The 19,560-nt window shown below is 42.1% G+C and overlaps 1 protein-coding gene across 1 annotated transcript; it reads right to left on the bottom strand.

The window, feature by feature from the left end:
* Positions 1-4,768: 4,768 nt before the first annotated feature.
* On the bottom strand, positions 4,769-18,709 carry LOC135711191 (uncharacterized). The gene is made up of 3 exons (XM_065233971.1): positions 18,482-18,709; positions 17,474-18,414; positions 4,769-4,916 (listed from the first exon to the last, which is right to left on the bottom strand). Exons 1-3 carry the CDS (start codon positions 18,707-18,709, stop codon positions 4,769-4,771), a joined length of 1,317 nt encoding a protein of 438 aa, XP_065090043.1.
* Between the last annotated feature and the right edge of the window lie 851 nt (positions 18,710-19,560).

The following is a 19,560-nucleotide window of genomic DNA, read 5'->3' as shown; positions in this document are numbered from 1 at the left end:
TGGCGGACGAACGGTTGGACGGAAGGGTTTTCATGTCGAGTGATGGGTGTTGTGAAGCTGCATGATATCTGGACTCTTGATGGAATGATGAAACTTCAGGGGTGAATTTGATTCACCATTAAAAATCCTGACGATACTTCGAAGACAGGAATTAAAACGTAAAAAATTACCGGATTCTTGATACTCACTTTTCGTTCATTGCTAACAGATTCCCCTTTGGTAAGAAGAAGCGATTACACAGCGATTTTCATTTTAATTACTTGGACTGGCAGAACTCCAAGAATATTTCGAGTTCATCTTTGATCATCTGGGATTCATCACAATCATGACAATCTTGAACAGTCGTTCAGTTTTGGTGTCGTAAGTAAAAAATTGGTGCTGCTTCTCAGTAAGATACTTGAAGTGACGTTTAAATCCGTCCAAGGCTTCAACCAATACACGGCATTCAACTTGAATTTCACGAAGTTCAAAAGTTCCGTGCGAAGAGCATGGAAATCGGAAGTGGTCATCACAATAGGGGGAATCGTTTTCTTCTTGGCATTAAGCCGGGAAAGTTTACTAAAATTTTTCCTAGACGATAGATCATTCTCATAATCCGTGAGCAAATCAAATTGATTGCTCAAATTAATTTCATCAGAAGGGGGATCAAGAGATTGCCCTTTTCGTTTGCGCCTTGGCGCTATGGCGGCTGTTAAACTTTTATCCAAATCGACTTCCAAGCAGATTACTATAAGAATCTGAAGGATTGTACAGGAATTGTCCAAACAAGGATCCAAGAGGAATAAGAGACGTAAAAGGAACACACTTAGTTTTTTTCTACCGAGCTCGGCTGGGCAAAAATACGTTTCACTGAGATCTCAGCAAAAGTGACATTTGATTGCTGAGTCTCGGATAATTCTTAGCAGAATTTCAGCAAACAAATTAAATGTTTGCTGTGATCTCCGAGGGGGGCGACACATCTAAATCTCAATTTTAGATGCTCAATAAATCTTACAATAGCGAATTAATCTTCGAAAAATCTTCTTTCATTTCTCGCATCCACTTGCATCGCGCATCATCTTTTTGCAGGAAATCTTCAAAATCGTGATAAATCTTCTTTCTATCTACTCAGCGTACGCGCAGCTAGCCACAGCAAAACACAATATTTTATGCATCGTAGATAGAGTCGTCCCCCTCGGTGATCTCAGTAAAACTTTTTTTTTTGTTGAGATTTGCACAGCCGAGCTCAGTAGAAAAAGGTCTACCAGCGATTCAAATGCCCACCACATTATCTGGGGTACCTCGGATATTTATCCGAGAGGCTTTAGTTTGAATAAATACTGAATAGTAAAAATCTTGCAATTTTGAATACAGGGTATCTTCTAGAGAAGAAGTGCTAGACAGTACGCTCTGCGCAAATTGAATAAGCCATGAGCTGGATAGCTGGTATGTATCAGATAAGGAATCTGTATCTGATCATAAATACGTATAGTTTTAACACTTGTTTCTTCATATGCCTTGAGCTTTAGAAAACCAGTAATCTATATTCTGAGCTACTAGCAACCAAATACCATAGATACTCTCCTACTATATAAAATCCAAATGACTTGGATGACGCCGTTCGCTGTTATCACAACGTATTTTTTTAACATAATTGAAGCTTACAAGCGTAGCTTGCCCTTATCGGACACTCGCAGGAACCCGATGGGCTCTCGGAATATTTCCTCGACAACGGCCAACTCCTTCACTTGAATGAGTCACTGGAATGAGCCTAGGTTGGCTCAGCAGGAACTGGTATACTGTATGTTAATTCCCTTCGGTTGAAGGGACCCCTCGGAAACGCAGCGTAATAAATAGCTCGACTTGGATTAACTAGTTTTGGCTGTGCAACCCTCTGTTCTCAGCGGATGAACTGATGGAAATATTCGTCAACAATACCGGTGCTCATCGTAAGTGCCGTAATAAGTCCGAGCAGATCCAAATCCTCGGTAAGCTCATCATCCAGTATGGAGTCTTAACCGCTAACTATCGTGTCCTGGAATGTTTGCTCTATAAGAGCAAAAAAGATTGAGCTTGCCGACTTCCTTCGCAAGCACAGCATCGACATGGTCCAGCGACAACTTCTGGCTGCCTGACCACAACATTATCCGGCTTGATCGCACAAGGTCGTCGTCAAGAAAGGAATTAAGTTCTACACCCTGCCACACATCCGCACTTCTATCATCGAGGCTATTAGTGTGGAGGTCGGATCACCAACAGGAAATGTCCGGTTCATTGCTGTTTATTGCCCTCGGCAGTGTGCCGCCAACAACGGATTAGCAATGAATGCCCGTCATGAAGCTTGGTGAAACTACCAGCGGAACCGGAATGGATGTCTATTGTTCAACCACGCTCAACATGGACTGTAGTAGCTGAAGTCGACATCAACGTGGCTCCAGCTCCAAGCCGCTCAAAGACTACTACCTCGTCAACTGGGTGCAATTTGGACATGTAGTTGAAAGAGGCATCGACGAAGATCCGCCGCTTGACTCCGTACCGGGCGCTGGAAGGACTCCAACAGGTCATATTCGTGGCTGACGAGACATGTGCTCGACAAGTTCCTGTGAGGGATAAGTTTGAAGCTATTGATTCCCACACCCAATTACTGATTCGCTTGTGAATGTTCGTAGACGCCAGATTCATAGAACTGGAGATGTGGACAACAAACGTGAAATGGCCGATCTGAACAGGCAGATTGCTTCCAGAATGGACTCACTCCGAACTGTCCAGAATCTGGACGACCACTCCAGATCATTCTGGAAGGTAGCCAAGGTCCTGAAAACTCATCCCAAACCCAATCCACCTCTCAGAGTCAAAAATGATGACGAACGGCTTCTAACCACCCCACTGGAGAAAGCAAATGCGATCGGTGGACATGTCGCTTCATCGTATTTGCTTAGCTCGACTATCCAAAGTCGCGTTCAAAACCTAGATGTCTTCCCTTGTGTCGTGCGGATAAGATTACAGTACAACAAATTTGCTCAGCGCTGAAATGCACCAAGAACATGAAGGCTCCCGGGTTTGACGATATATTCAACTTGATCTTGAAGAGACTCAGCATGAAAGTGCAGTCTCTTCTAACCGCTATCTTCAACAGATGCTTGGAACTGCACCACTTTCCAAGCATCTGGAAGGTAGCAAAAATCATACCAATCCGCAAACCCGGTAAGGATCCAACATTGCCTTCAAGCTATAGACCGATACAACCTCCTTTCAGTCAATGTTTCCGTAGTGCCTGCTTCATATAGCCCAGTATATTTCGATGGGCCTTAGTTCCGGTGCGTTGGGGGGCTTCATGTCCTTGGCTTCGTACCACTCCAGGACAACATTTGAATAGTGGCATGAAGCTAGATCCGGCCAGAAGATTGCAGGGCCCTCGTGTTGCTTCAACAGAGGAAGCAGACGCTCTGTAGACACTCTTTGAGGTAGATCTACCCGTTTACATTCCCGGTAGTCACGAACGGCGCACTCAGTTTGCCACATGAGCAAATCGCTTGCCAAATCATGTATTTCTTAGCAAAATTTGAAAATTTCTGCTTTCTTACTTCCTCCGGAACATCAAACTTGTGCTGGGCGATGAAGAACAGTAGCCCCGGAAGCTGCCAAAAGTCCGCCTTGACGTAAGTCTCATAATCCATGATGAGATAATCAGGTTCCGTCAGCATATGGGTGTACAGTTTCCGGGCCCGTGACTTTCCCACCGTATTTTGCCGTTCATTACGATTTGGAGCCTTCTGCACTTTGTACACATACAGTCCCTTCCGGTCCTTGGCTCTCTGAACTAAAGACTTAGACAGATTCATCTTTTTGGTCACATCCCTGACCGTAGCATTGGGATTCAGCTTAAACGCTTTCACGACACGTTTGTGATCCTGACCGCTTTTCGCCTTCCGTTCGATGCTCCGAGATTCATAGTAACGTTCAATCACACGACTCACCGTTGACTGCACGATTCCGAGTTGTTTTCCGATATACCGATGAGAGAGATCAGGATTTTTCAGGTGCTTGCGCAAAATCAATGCGCGACGTTGCTTTTCGGGTGACGCCATTTTTTTCAACTTTCGAAAAGTTGACAGCGATAAAAATACAGTGTGAACAATACACTTTGAGCTACTTCTATCCAAATTTTCAAGAGAAAATACGCAATGAGTAATTTGTTACAGCATTTTTCCGTGATGAAATTTGATGTGGGACACCCTTTTGTTTGGATTCAGATTTCATATTATCGATATCGGATAATTTTATAAAATCTTGGCTTCAACGGTAAACAAGCTCTTTAGCCGAGCGATGTTTAGATTTAGATTTTTTAGAATGGAATTGTTAAACTAAATGTAAAAAATACATTCAACATGATCTCTGTCCAAGCTGCTCCTGGAATCGCAAATTATAACCAGCTTTCGAAAAACGATGCTGCCCGAAGAGGAAAAGACTTCAGAACAGCCTTCTGAATTTCCAGCGTCGTTTGCATTTTTATCCTCCTAGTATTAGGACCACACTGTACACACTCAATCTAGCTCGGTAAAATCTCCAACAGCTGATTAGCTCGGCATTTTCTGGTAGATTTACAAAATATTCGTTTGTTTGCTGTGATCTCAGCAAAATTCTAATTTGTTAGCTCAGTCTTGGCAATGATTTTACTGAGTCTCAGCAAAATAATTTGCAGAGCTGGTCAACTGTTGAAATATTGGTAATGCAAATTATGTGTGTAGTCTTCAGGATCCAGCAAAAACGTCGTTTGGTTATTACTATCCTAAATTTCCTCAAATACCGATATCTGCTCTTCCCTAGTTTGTACACTAGGGAGGGTCAATTTTATTTGGTGGATCACAACCGTCTGCTCCTCACAGCTCTTTCCATTCGTATCAACTGTGCCACATTTGAATGAATTCGGTTGCGATCTGGAATTGTGGGAGAGCATTAAAATATGAATGGGAAAATGAATGGGAAACGGAACGAAACTAAAGGGTGATACGGTCAAAATTTGGTCAAGGGAAAACGCGTGTAAATCGGTGAAATCGTTTATTTAAAAAATCAAATTAAATTTCTTTTTCAAGTTCAATTAGTATAAAATTCAGGAAAAATATTCAGTTAGGCTTCCGCTTTTCCAAATCCGAATTGCCGGGCCTTACGCTTGACCCCTGCCATCAGATTTTGTACAGCCACCTTGTCCACCTTCTTCGCCGCAGAAAGCCAGTTTGCCTTGAACTGCTGCTCGCCCTTAGCAGTTTTTTTGGTCTTCTTTAGGTTCCGCTTGACAATAGCCCAGTATTTCTCAATTGGGCGGAGCTCTGGCGTGTTGGGAGGGTTCTTGTCCTTGGGAATCACCTGCACGTTGTTGGCGGCGTACCACTCCATGGCCTTTTTACCGTAATGGCAAGATGCCAAATCCGGCCAAAACAGTACGGAACAACCGTGTTTCTTCAGGAAAGGCAGCAGACGTTTATTCAAACACTATTTCACGTAAATTTCTTGGTTGACAGTCCCGGAAGCTATGAAAGTGCTGCTTTTCAAGCCACAGGTACAGATGGCTTGCCAAACCAGATATTTCTTTGCGAACTTTGACAGTTTCATGTGCTTGAAAACATCTGCTACCTTTCCCCTTCCTTTTGCCGTATAAAACTCCTGTCCCGGAAGCTGCTTGTAGTCGGCTTTGACGTAGGTTTCGTCGTCCATTACCACGCAGTCAAACTTCGTCAGCATCGTCGTGTACAGCCTCCGGGATCGCGCTTTGGCCGTCGTATTTTGTTTATCATCGCGATTTGGAGTCACTACCTTCTTGTAAGTCGATAGTCCGGCTCGTTTTTTGGCTCGATGCACGGTTGTAGACGATACACCCAGCTTATTTGCGGCATCTCGGAGAGAGAGGTTAGGGTTTCGCTTGAAACTACCGACAACTCTCTTTGTCGTCTCAGCGGCTTCCGGTTTTTGATTTCCCCCCGATCCAGACTTCCTGGCTGTCGACAAACGTTCCCCAAACACTTTAATTACATTTGTAACGGTTGATTTGGCAACTTTTAGCGATTTTGCCAACTTTGCGTGCGAGTAGCTCGGATTTTCGCGATGCGCGAGCAAAATTTTGATACGCTACTCTTCTTGCTTGGACGGCATTTTGACAACTGAAGAGTGAATTCCAAAATCAAAATAGGAGCAACATTCTACACACACACACACCTTCAAAATGAGGGGTGTTCAGGTTTTTTAAATGCAAAATTGAAAGAAATACGTCAAGTTGATATTGACCAAATTTTGACCGTATCACCCTTTATTGATTTAATAAATTGCTCAATTTTCTCCAAACTTGGGACTCAGATTGCTAACGCTTTACAGAACAATTTCTTCCAAGACCGCAAATCGATTCGACTCCTGGACAAACAATTATTATATTTTTATCTTCGCCCTGGTGCTCTGCGCATACCTACAAGTGTATATGCACCCCAGTAGGTATGCGCGGAACACATGGCTAAACATTAAAAATAATAACGCATGGAGATGCGAATTTCATACAAAAATACAATAGGAGCTGAGCTTTGCTCTATACAAATCATGCAGAATTTAAATTCAATTCGATCTTCATGTCTCTACAAGTCCTCAGAACTTCTTCAAACTGCTCTGCTTTATAATAGTGGTCGACGAAATTAATTTGATTCGATTCACTATTTCGTATCTCAATCTCGCCTCTAGCGTAGCTAACAGCTGTATCCTGTTACCAAGATCAACCATCTTAAACGGAAATAAGATTCACATTCACAGTCGTTAACAAAGGAAAATCTCGTTCATATATTCCTACATTGCAGGCTGGAATCGTCTTTCATCCAACCAAGAAACCGACCAACCTATGAAGCAAATTATATCCTGTCATCGGATTCAAAGATTCCACTCCCTGGTGTCTTCGCTTTCTCACATATCCTCCTTATCCTACCGAACGAAGCAATGACAACGAACTAACAATTTAGCAACATTCTGTATGCCAGCTACGAGGCAATCCATTATCATATTATCCGATGGCATAAAATACCACCGTTTGTGGAGATAAACCCCTCTATTTAAGCAGCAATATGATACCGTTTAAGGAAACAGTTCCCATAGCTTGAATCGAGCCCAAGACGCTCTCCAGTTTCATGCGGTATATAAATGCTGCCACTAACGAAAGACACACATACGCAATCCAGCCGAGTCGAGCCGAGCAGATAATGAGACTAAACAAACATATAATAGTTCTGTAATGTGGCCGTAATCAAGCTCATATCTAATTTTCTGCTACACTGCATGCACAATCTAGTCGCTCGCTGGGGGAGGCTGCGGTTTGGTGCCGCCTTTCGGGTCAGGACATGTCGCTCTAGTTTCTAATGAGAGAGGGAGGGGGGGGGGTTGATTGTATGACAAAGGCGACACTATCACGTTCCCCGTCACCAACAACGGAGCCGCTGGATTTGAGGATTACGCAATTTTAAGCGATAGAAGCGTGCGCATGAACTGTCACGGCGATAGGTGGAAATATTGGATGAGTCAGTTGCAAACATGCCCACTAAGTCAATGAGTAACACGCTTGCTTTGAAACCTGATGGCTGCCGGTCTGTAGGCATCGTTGAATATTATCATAAAATTCATTAATTTTCCTGGAACAGAGACCCACTCTCGCCATGGATGCTCTTTGGCTATGGAGTGTAAAATCTGTGATGGCAGCTATCGTTTCGAACGGAATTAATTCTACCTCTAGAGATAGTTTGCATTCGTTATCATCAGGTCTGGTGGATCGTTTTAAACAAATCATCTGGTCCTGGGTATGTACTTGTGTGTGTGTGTTTTAAGTGGGAACATTATTTCGATAAGTGTTTCTGGTTAAGTGGTGTTATTATGGTCACCACCTTTAGAATTCCAAGTTGAATTATAGGAATAATTTTACTCCGGTTAGGATAGCTGGAACTCATTCCAATTTAGCACATTTTTACCCACAGCAATAAAAAAAATTCCAGCTTTACACCAATTGCCCAGAATCTAACCACAGCAATTCGTCTAGTTTTACAATCAAAATCCCCTCCGATGAACTAGCCTTCAGACCGATAATTGATTCCACGCACACGAAACACTCCCGCTCTTTTATGGATTATAAAGCTTCGATTTCATAGCTCCCGCCTGTTGACTCTCTATTTATGTTCTATCCGTTGGGAGTTGATATAGGGCAAACCGAGACGAATCAAACGACCGAACAACAAAAAAGTTATAGGTCGGAAAAAAAAATAATCGGAAATCTCCTATCCCAGCCAGTATCCAGCCAGCCAGGCACGGAGGTTATTCATACTGTTCCGCATTGCCGTGTATTGGTTGGAAAATGCCCTACAGCAACAACATCAACAACAGCAACAACAATAACTACAACACCAACAAGAGCAGCTGTTTTCATCGGAAAATAAATGCAACCTACCTACTTCGCCGATCAAACAGCCACCCACCAACCCATTCGACTACATACTGGAAGCTTCCCTTCGTCCTGATTGTTGCTGCTGCTGCTGCTGCTGTTGATCGTGTGTTTTTTTTTATTCTACCAACCAGAATGAAAGAGAGCGACGAGGTTATGTTGAAATATTAAGCCATTTATTTCCATTTATTCGGAATATACGGTTCGTGCTTTTTTATGTTTCCCGAAGTGCGCTTCACCGGCGACCGGGACCTATCGTCATCGTCGCTGGCAAGTCCTACCTTCCTACTGAAGGGTGAAAGCTGTGAGGCGGCCGGCGATGAAGTGGAAAGGTGCAGAGCTGTTCTCAACTTTCTGGTTCAGCTGTATTTTTGCTTTATTTTTTTTTCTGTTTCGACCGGCATCAAGAGATGGATTTTATAGGCTTATTTGTTTGCGATGATAGCGGTCAATTATTTATGGTTTGTTTGTCGATGTGCATTGGATTTTGACCTGGCGGGAAAATGTGAGACCGGAATCAACGGGTTTCGGTTCTCATCATTACGAACAAGGTGGATATTTTCAAGCAGATTTTGTTTAAAAAGTTTAACATCTTATTTTTATTGGTATTTTGTTTTGACCAAATGTTGTTTCATGTGGCAAGCATCGTTTTGAGTGATTTAAGATCTCAATTGAAATGAACCATTGTGGAGCAGTTCCAGGCCCCAGTGTTCTCATTTAGACCCACTTTTTTTTTTCTTTGTTTTGTTTTCCGTCGATCTTGTTTTCCGTGCTGAGCACCAATGCTACCGACGCCAGGGAGGCAGCTTCCACACCTGGACCCTACCTATCGACCCATCAACTCATGAACCGGGGACCAACGGCTTTACTTCCCTTCCGAAGGATCAGAAGTGATCAGAGATGTTATGCCTCAGAACATCCCGACGACGCCGACTGGGATTGAACCCAGGCCTGCTGGGGTGAGAGGTAATCACGCTTACCACTACACCACCGGCGCTGCTATTTAGACCCACTTCTTTATATTTTCTACATAAATGAAATTTCCTACATATTAAAAAAAAAAACAAACTACAAGCTACAGCCCTATGGGGTTGTACGCAATGGTGACGTAAGACTACGTGGTCTCATATAATAAATCTTATTTGTTAACTACAGCAGGAGCTTGTGTTTTGTGTAGGGATAGGAATTTGAGCGGGTATCTCTCTGTTTATACTCTTTTGTATGACGCGTTTGACATAGATGGCCCACAGCGACTCACGAAGAGCTACTGATTCCGATCAATAGCAGTGCGCCTTCTTCCTCCTTCTATGGTTGCTTATATGGGCTTTGCAGCTCGCTGCTTGCAGGCAGCCCTTCGTTGTGTACTGGAGAACAATGTCAAAGCCACGCGCCGAAAGCACTGCTGCTGCTGATGCCGACGACCAGTGATGCCACATTTTTTTGATTTTCAATCTGTATTTTCATCGCAAAAAATCTTTTTAATCTGTATCTGACTGACAAAATTCTGTAAACAAATCTGTAAAATTTCTTTGTTATGGTCTTAGTGGAGCTTTACGTAAATCTCCATTGAGTTAATTCATAGTTCAGTAGGACTGTGTTCCAAGTTTAGAATCTTGAAAAATTACTAATGTTTGCTTTCTAAAGAATTTGACTATTTGAAAAATGCCGAAATCCTACAATATTTTTTTTAAAGTGATGTGTATCTTGTCTTCAGATTGAAAATACAAAAGATTAAGTTCCAGTTGTGAGAGGCGAATCTGTTTCCGGCTGAAGATTTTCTTAATGAAGTAACCATCACAATTTTCTAGAATTTTATTTTTTGTATGTCTGTAATTACGAAAACCTTTATCGGGACATTTATTTTTATTTCAACTCCGTAATTTTTCAATATGCAATATTCCAAGGGGTGTTCAACTCGGCACACCTTAATTCGTGCCGAGCTACTATTTGTGTCAAAAGATGTGCCAAGCACTCTGCCGAACGTACCTGTCAAGGACAATAAAGTGTGTTTATCAAGCTGATTGGAAACCCTGAAAGTTATGACTTTTGTAATTTTGTTTACATTCTCAATTTTTCTGATGGATCATGCTAGACATTTACCTCCATTCTTATTAGAGCGTTAGCGGGTCGGGATGCGAAAGAGGAACTGCAAATCATCAAACCAATCAAGCATAGTTCAATCCCACGCTTGGAGCTACAGCGTCGAACCAGTTTTAAATCATCTGATCGTGTCCTCAAAGATATAACTCAAGTCTATCGTATCGCTGATTATGATGCCTTCCCCTGAAGAACTGTCATACTTTGAAAATAGGATTCTCAGCCACCGCAGACTTCAGCGTAAGTGCTTTATCAGGCGCTTTAGATCTGTATAGAACTCGAGAAAATTCCCCAAAGTCCACCCAATTAAGACTAATGACTGACAAGAATACCCGAGGAAAAACGCAGGAGAAAATGTGAAAATTTCCGTCCTGAAGATACTCGGCAAAACTGGGAGCCAAATCTAGCCGCCCCCTATAATAAGCTTGTTTTCTTCTCTATTGTTCATAACAAAATTGATGGTGTACCTCAACTCTCGCAGAAGATCCTGCTCTGATCCTTCGTTGTACGCTTCGAAATTGGATACACACGACAGTATCAAATGTTATGTTCAAAAATAAGAAGTGTGTTCTGGAATAAAGCCTCCAGTGGAGGACAGCATGTGGGCTAGAATGTGAGCAGCGTTGGAAAAATTTCACGATATTTCACGAAGTTCATCAAGGAAAAAGTTCGTGAGTCCTAGTGCGTTTTGGTGAACTTTTCCAATAGTGAATATGAAGATTCATCAATCTATAAATGCTTGATGCTGATCGTTCCACAGTTAAATCCGATCTTTGCAGGATGCATGGTACTCTTCTTTTCATACGAATAACAGCATAGTGTAGGTGTTCTGCCATTCCCGTTGTATAGTTGGGATCCATTTGCTTGATAGCATGAGCATGAGCATGATTGACCGCTCACGGTTGCTACTCTGTTATTGCCAGACCAGCTGTAATTACACAGAGAACCAATAGACGATGCTTGGGACTAGCAATCATCCTCAATGTGTAAAAACTGGTGATCTCAAACTAGGCAATACCAGTGCCGGCCGCGCCCGAACACAGGTCAAGAAAGGAGTGGGAAGGATTGTGTTGACATGACACTCGCTTTGATGGAAGCCGAGAACACCTCTGCACTTCCACGAGGAATCACTGGGATATTGGGTAATAGGGATGGGTTTGCAGCAGGGTTCGTTTTGGTAAACGATAAGCTGAATTGATGTCCTAACAATCATATAACGCGAAGGAGCTTGGGATTGAACCCACGGTCTTCTGCTCAGTAAGCAAAAACGATTGCCACTAGGCAGACGAGCTCCTTTTTAATCATCGAGTTGCTGTTATTACCATGTAGTCATGTTAACAAATAAAACGATTGACGAATCTTGAATGTGGATGGCTTGAGATTAAACTCATGATGTTCTGCTCAGTAAGCAAAACCGGTTGTGCTAAGGCCACTGAGCCCCTCATATCACATTATAGCGTTACTCAAGTTTTTATGACTATTCAGACCCGGCACCGACGACAACGAAAAGTTTTACGAAATACACGATAAACAAGTGATCTAAGCATACATTTTTAATATGAAAGGATCTGGGACCGCGTTTTTCTGCTCAGTAAGCAAGCCACTGCAACCAACGATCTTTGAAATCCTTAAACTAAAAGCTATGAAAGAGGCCTTCATTAAGATCTATTTTCACGCGACGTTAAATGTTTCGATTTTCTCTTTACTCATGGTTCAGGTAATCATAACAAGCTATGACCGACGTGACGATTGTTGAAGACCTAGTTGAACAAGCTATTCATATAAAATTACGTTCTCGAATTTTACTTGGTATGTAATGAACAACAGAAATACGCGATATATTTTCAGCGGTTGGTGGTTAATTTTAAATATACTAACGGTACTGCCTACGACTACGACGGCCATTACGACAGCGACTACGACGGCGCCTACGACAACGACAACAGCGAATTTGTAACTTACCATTTGTCTAGGATAAACACCTTTGCCCGGCACCTCCACTGGTTCTTCATGTCCGCTATCTGTCACTGTTTGCAAAATATATAGTTGGGATCCATTTGCTTGATATTGATAAAATTGTTGGTGTGGCCATCGGGCATTTTTCACAATGATTTCATCCTCAATCGAAAACAAATCGTCTCTAGAGGAAACCCGTTTCAGCCGTCTTGACTGCCGTATCGACAAGACGCTCTGGACCGGCCATGGTATACATAGATGAACTCGATTGAAGTGAGGCCCTGATAGAAGCTTTTCTAGATGAAAACACGATCCGTGTGTTTTTGCTGCGATTCAAAATAGACGGACTTAGTTTTGCTAGGTTTGAAGAGATTCACGATTCGGATAATACTTACAGAACTTTTCGAATGATCCCCAACACCGGTGGGTATGCGTTTGTCGTTTTCAACGTCTTGATGGAATCCTTGTATCACTAGTTTTATGTATGACATTCTCTCACTAGTTTCGTTTGTGAGTAAACAAAGTATTGACCCGAGTAGTACACCTTAGAAACGATCGGTAAAATGTCAACACTCAACAGTGATGCCGTTTTATATTATATTGTTTATGTTCTACTTGTCAAAGTGTACCTTAATGTGCCGAACAATGTGTCATGCTGTGTTTCAGCACAGTGTGCAGAGCTCATTGCCCCTTGCAATATTCTTTATTTCTGAAATTTTGTTAATCAAATATCAATTTACCCAGTTGACTCTTCGACAAATAAAAAGGGAAACTACAATTTCTTCCAACGAGAAGTCAGAAGTCTATTCAAAAGATTCCAAGTCCATTCAAAGCTTAAACAATAATAATTTATTTAGTGAAAAAGACGATTTGGGTTTGATGCTCAGATTGAATTCAAGCTGTCCAAATGAAAGAAAAAGATTATTATTCGGAATAAAAAAAAAAAGTATAACATATTTTCCCCTTTTTTTGAAAATTTGAAAAATCTGTATATTTTTGAAAAATCTGTAATCTGTATATACAGATATCTGTACTAAAATAGTGACAAAAATCTGTATGATTACAGATAAATCTGTATATGCGGCATCCCTGAAGACGACTGGACACCACCACACACGGTGATTGGAACCACCCCTCACCACGCGGTGATTGAATAAACACCGTATGGTGAGATCAGATGGAATTCAACTTTGAAATCTGTGTTAGGGAAATCGCTTTTCGCAGGCAATCGGTGATAATTTTAACTATCATAGCAACAGTTGCACATTCGTGCAATTTTCGATAGTGAAATTTTGAAAAATGATAAACTTTTAGACAAGGTTGCAAAGACTCATTTCAGCTAAAATAATGTTTTTCGGAATAATAAAACCAAAAGATGGTATGATGGCATGTTTTACTTGTAACTTACAAGAAGAGGTTACAAAGTATGCGTTGGAAACATAAAACCTGTAAATTTTGCTTTCTATGAGTCACAATCAGCAATTTGCTGATCGCTGAGTGAGTGAGTGAGTGAGTGAGTGAGTGAGTTTGTGAAAAATCGCTGATTGTGACTCTCATGAAGTGAAATAAACAGGTTTAATATGTCAAACACATTCTTTGCAACCTCTTTTTGTATCCTCCCAATTCAAAATTTGATCATGGCATCTAATTATTTCATAATTTAGAAAAAAATTGTTTTAGCTGAACTGAGTCTTTGCAACCTTGCTTTTAGAACTCACAGATGCGTAGAAATATTTCTGATCGATTGGTGTTAGAATTATTGAAGTTGATTCAGGGGTAGCTGAGTTATTAACGTTCAATATATTTCATAATTTTGTTACATGTTCCATTTTCGGTTTTCACAAAGTGTACCCCCATATAGAAATTACAGACGTAGTCCTACGTCAAAAATATTCTTCTTTTATATGCAGACGACATGAAGCTCTTCGTGGAAATATGTAATTCTAGCGATGCAGAAGAATTCCAGAGTGAAATCAATATATTCAACACTTGGTGTATTTAAAGTCTACTGAAACTAAAAAAAAATACCGCAAAAGCATGTAGCAGAAAATTTGAAACACCTCATATTGGAATAAATATATAAGCAACCAAATAGTAGAAAAATGCAAAACGACAAAATGACGGTGGAAAGTTATGGGCCCGAAAACTGTACACCCAGATGCTGACGAAGCCTCAATGTCTCATCATTGATGATTAGACTTTCGTCAAGGCGGACTTTCGGCAGCTTCCGGGGCTACTGTTCTACACGGCTCAGCACAAGTTTGATGTACCCGAGGAAGTAAGGAAGCAGAAATGTTAAAAGCTTGCCAAGAAATACATGATTTGGCAAGCAATCTGCTGATGAGGCACACGGAGTGCGTCGTTCGTGACTACTGAAGCAACCCGAGGGCCCTACGATCTTTTGGCCGGATCTAGCTTCGTGCCACTATTCAAATGTTGTCCTGGAGTGGTACGAAGCCAACGGGGTCACTTTCGTTCCCAAGGAAATGAAGCCCCCCAACGCACTGGAACTAAGGCCCATCGAAATATACTGGGCTATTATGAAGCAGGCACTACGGAAGCATTCCAAGATGGTCAAAGCTGAGGAAGACATGAAGAAAAAGTGGGTTTCTGTAGAGAAGTAGCTGCAGACAGATGTTATACAGGACTTAATGAGTGAAGTTAAGCGTAAGGTACGAGCGTATGGTTATGGTATTGAAGTTGAATGAAATAAATATGTCAAAAGCTTACTAAGTGGATATATTTCATTGTCTGCAAGTTTTAAAAGGTTCGGTAAACTAGATAATTTTCTACGGCGTTTTTACCGTGATGAAATTTGATGCAGGACACCCTTTATACCGTGAAGTATTGTTGAACAACACGCACGTGCATTGTGACCATCGCGTGTGTGTATCTTGCAGTTAAACAGGAGGTTCGATAAGTCACAGACAATGTTTTTTTTTTCTCCTCTGTTCGGGACATAAAGCTACTGTGACCAGTAATTTGATCTAAATATTGTAGTATATTCCGTGTCCTTAGTTTAGTACATGTCGTATTACTTCATCACTATTGAAAAATGATGAAGCATTCGGTTTTGATACAGTTGTCATTCTTGCCTTCATCGCAAGGAATCGATTCTAATTGAAAGGTCCCGCTATGTATACCCTTCGGAGTGTTGAAACACCCTCCAAAGGCGCGCCCCTTTGTCAGTTAAAATTTGATTCCTCAGCAACAAAAACAAGCAATGACACCGATAATTTCCGTGTATCAGAATCCTAGTCTTAACCACTTCAACCTAGAGAACAACGAATAGAAGATTAGGAACCACATAGATGAAGACTACACACTAAGATTATTTCACCGAAATCTGTGAAATTTTACCGAAATCTCAACAGTTGAACGTTCGGTAAACAGTTCGGTGATATTTCACAAATTTCCTGTAATTTTTCACCGAATATCTGTAATTTGTGAAACATCACCGAACTGTTTACTGAACGTTCAGCTGTTGAGATTTCGGTAAAATTTCACAGATTTTGATAAAAATAATCTAAGTGTGTAACTAACTCATTTTTTCCTTGTTTCGGCTGCTGCTGGACACGGGTGCTTCGTAGAGTGCACTTACAAGATAACAACTCTGGAGAGCATTTTGGGTGGTTCTGAATATGGCGATTAGTGTGCAAAATGTTACGCAATTGCGCCCTCCCTATTCGCACACGCCAGCAGAGCGGAGGCGAATGCCACTTCGACATGTTTCGTCTAGAAATGATTCTCTGATGGGGAAGCAGCATATGAATGTACGTAGTTGGTGGATTTGTTAGTTATTTCGACGCTTTTGAATAATACTTGACATTTACCTCTTTTTCAATAGTTTCTTGTAAAACAACAGTCTGAGGCATTGGTATCGATGCGTAGACATATTTCTGATCGATTGGCGATAAAAATTTCAAAATTGGTCCAGGTGCAGCTGAGTTATTAATGTGCAAAATCTTTCATAATTTCGTTGCATGTTCCATTTTCAGTTTTCACAAAGTGTACCCTCATTTAAAAATCACAGACGTAGTCCTACGTCAAAAAATCGTAACGGCTTCCTCTATCCTTCTATGGATCACTCTGTCATCCATAACAACGCTTCACTTCTTCTGGACAATTACAGCTCAGTCAATCTTTTTGAAATATCCCAACAAATAATTTCTAATCCCAACAGTTCTACATTCAATAACCATAGAGCTGATAGGGAGCAATATGGAGCATTTATGGATTTTTTTTTAAATTATAGTCACTTCAACACTTTTGGATCATTCGTGACTCTGGGGTGAGATTTGAACTCGTGACTTTGGCGTCAGATGTATGGATGCTTACCACTGCTGCCTCAATACCAAAATGTTCGGATAAATTCGATTCAATTATAATAGATGATGGCCTTCAGCTCTTGATCCGTCTGAAAAATTTCCGTAGGCGGAAATACCAAGGAATACGCTATCCTACCATGAAAGCTATCTGGCGCGGTGTGCGAAAACAAAATAAAAAGTGATTCTCTGCCCTGAGGAAAAAAACTTTTGAAGATAACCCGAGTTCCAAACCCTTTTGGACACCCACAAAAATTTTGAAACAACCTCAAAAACTTATTCCAGCGCTTAAAGAAGGTGGTACAATTTTGATAACAAATTCGTAAAAATCTCAGAAACTTGCTAAGCAACTCCCAACGTTTCAGTTTGGGTCTTACTAGTCCTATTTAGAATCATTTTCATCTATTCAGAAATTTCATAGTATGAAAGCTCCAGGTAATGATGAAATTTTCTGTATTCTCATCAAAAACCTACTTTTCTTGGTGAAATTATTTAACAGATGTTTTCATTTGGCATACTTTCCTGATAAATGGAAAAATGCAAAAGTTGTTCCAATTTTGAAGCCGGATAAAAATCCAGCTGAAGCTTCTAGCTACCGTCCAATAAGTTTGCTTTCATCAATAAGTAAACTTTTTGAAAGGAAGGAACTTCGGTATCCCACTCTAGAGCCAGCAGCCAGAGATGCTGCATGAGGATTTTTGGTTGTACTACGACGGGAGCTATGATTCCGAGAGGGTCGTACAGTCGAGCGATAGCTGAAAGAATGCTGCGCTTCGTAGGTGTTTGATTATCGATTACGATTGACGTATCAAACTTGAAAACGTCCGCCTCAGGTTCCCAACTGATGCCAAAGGTTTTGATGGATTCATCGGGGCCGAATTTTACAGAAGATTGAGTGCCCAGAAACTCTGGAGGAAGACCAGCCAAGACCGGTAGGGAGTTCGAACACCACTTTCGCAAACGAAAACCGCTCTTTTGCAACATCTCCGTCAATTCTGTGCGTAGTTGGATTGCATCCTTGATTGTGTTCTCGCCACAAATAAAGTCGTCCACGTACACATTCTTTCGAAGAGCCTTGCTTGCTTTCGGGAATTCACTGCCATGATCTTCCACCAACTGCAACAGGGTCCTCGTGGCCAGATACGAAGATGGTGCGAGTCCATAAGTAACGGTACAGAGCTCATAAGCTTTAACGGATCCACTACTGCTGGGTGGCCATAGAATCTTCTGCAACGACCGATCTGCACGATGCACCAGTACCTGCCGGTACATCTTCTCCGCATCCGCCACTACTGCGATCATGACCATCCGGAAACTTAGATGAATGTCCAGAATGTCGTCCTGAACCACTGGTCCAACTAGCAGCGCATCGTTGAGAGAATGCCCGGTGCTAGTTTTTGCTGAGCCATCGAACACAACTCGAACCTTGGTCGTCGTGCTCGATTGCCTTACCACGGAATGGTGCGGAAGATAGCAACTGGTTGAACTATTCTCGTCGTCATCAAGAGCGGGAACCATATGGCCGAGACTGATGTACTCGTCCATGAAAACGTGATACTGAGTCTTCAGTTCTTCATCCTTCTCCAGTCTATTGTCCAACCACTTCAAACGTCGCAGCGCATTGGCTGATCATCTGATCGCATTCGGGATGCTTGGGCATTCGAACAACATATCGTCCGGAGGGATCACGGGAAACAGTCTCCTGGTAGAAATCTTCACATTTTTGCTCGTCGACCGAGTAGTTTGAGCCGCTTACATCTTCAATCTGCCAAAATCGCCGCATGACAAGTTGCTGTCGGCTGCTGGGAATGCTCGCGGGACTCATCGATGTTTCCAGACGCAATCCACCCAAATACAGTTTCGACGAACAGAAGACTTGGGAGATGGAACCGGCCATTCCGCAAGAAAGAGTAGAAGTGAGCAGCACCAATAATCATATCTACCCTTCTAGGAGTGCCAAAGTCGGGATCGGCTAGAATTAGATCGTCAGGAAGCTTCAATTCAGCCGCATTGAATGGTACGGATGGAGTGTCACTGGTCACTTTCCGCACCACCAGGAAATCAAATACTTCACGGAAGTTGAACACGCGTGATCGAACTTCGGCAGACACTTCGTGCTTGGCGCTCGTAACAGCCCCATCTACGCCAGCGATTGGCACGTTGACGGACCTACGGCTCAGGTGATGTTTCTGGCAAAGTCGTTCGCTAATCGCATTCGTCTAGGATCCAGTATCCAACAAGGCACGGGCGACGTGTTCTTGACCGTAAGCGTCTACTACGATCACTACTACTGTGGTCAGAAGAACGCTAGCTGATTGGAATACAGCCTTTGTAGACGGGGGCCCGTCGTTGGGACCAGAAGAAACGACAGTGAGAACGTTCGAAGGACCTGGATTGGCAGTTACAGCTATCGTCGAATTGAGTTCATATGTTCCGGGGTGAATCATAGAGTGGTGGCGTTTCGAACATTGCTTGCAGCTGTACTTCGATCGACACGCGCCAGCAAAATGATCGCTTCGGAAGGCGGTTGCTGCACAACTTCTTCTCTGTTATGACCTTTAAACGATTCTTCGGATCCATGCTGTTGAAAGCGGGGCAGTCGTACAACGAATGTTTTTGCTTCTCGCAGGCAGGGCACAGCGGAAATGCTTTCGGCAAGGCTTCAGTAGCTGCGTTAGTACTCACGCGAGGTTCACTGGGACGCTTTGAGGCAGAAGACTGACTCACTGACTTCATCTGGTTGTGGTG

This window comes from Ochlerotatus camptorhynchus, unplaced genomic scaffold, assembly GCF_037179485.1.
Source record: "Ochlerotatus camptorhynchus isolate MF236.1 unplaced genomic scaffold, CSIRO-AGI_Acam_v1.1 ptg000424l, whole genome shotgun sequence".
In the NCBI taxonomy this organism is placed as follows: domain Eukaryota; kingdom Metazoa; phylum Arthropoda; class Insecta; order Diptera; family Culicidae; genus Ochlerotatus; species Ochlerotatus camptorhynchus.
This window is presented reverse-complemented; position numbering and strand designations above follow the sequence as displayed.

What these genes read in the sequence shown, in the direction of transcription:
- LOC135711191 (XM_065233971.1), bottom strand. Translation starts at nt 18,709, where the DNA reads ATGGCCGGTTCCATCTCCCAAGTCTTCTGTTCGTCGAAACTGTATTTG. An exon ending in GTGATCCCTCCGGACGATAT is followed by an intron (nt 18,415 to 18,481) that starts GTTGTTCGAATG and finishes CGACGTTTGAAG; the next exon opens with TGGTTGGACAATAGACTGGA. An exon ending in CTCTGGCTGCTGGCTCTAGA is followed by an intron (nt 4,917 to 17,473) that starts GTGGGATACCGA and finishes CCACAATTCCAG; the next exon opens with ATCGCAACCGAATTCATTCA.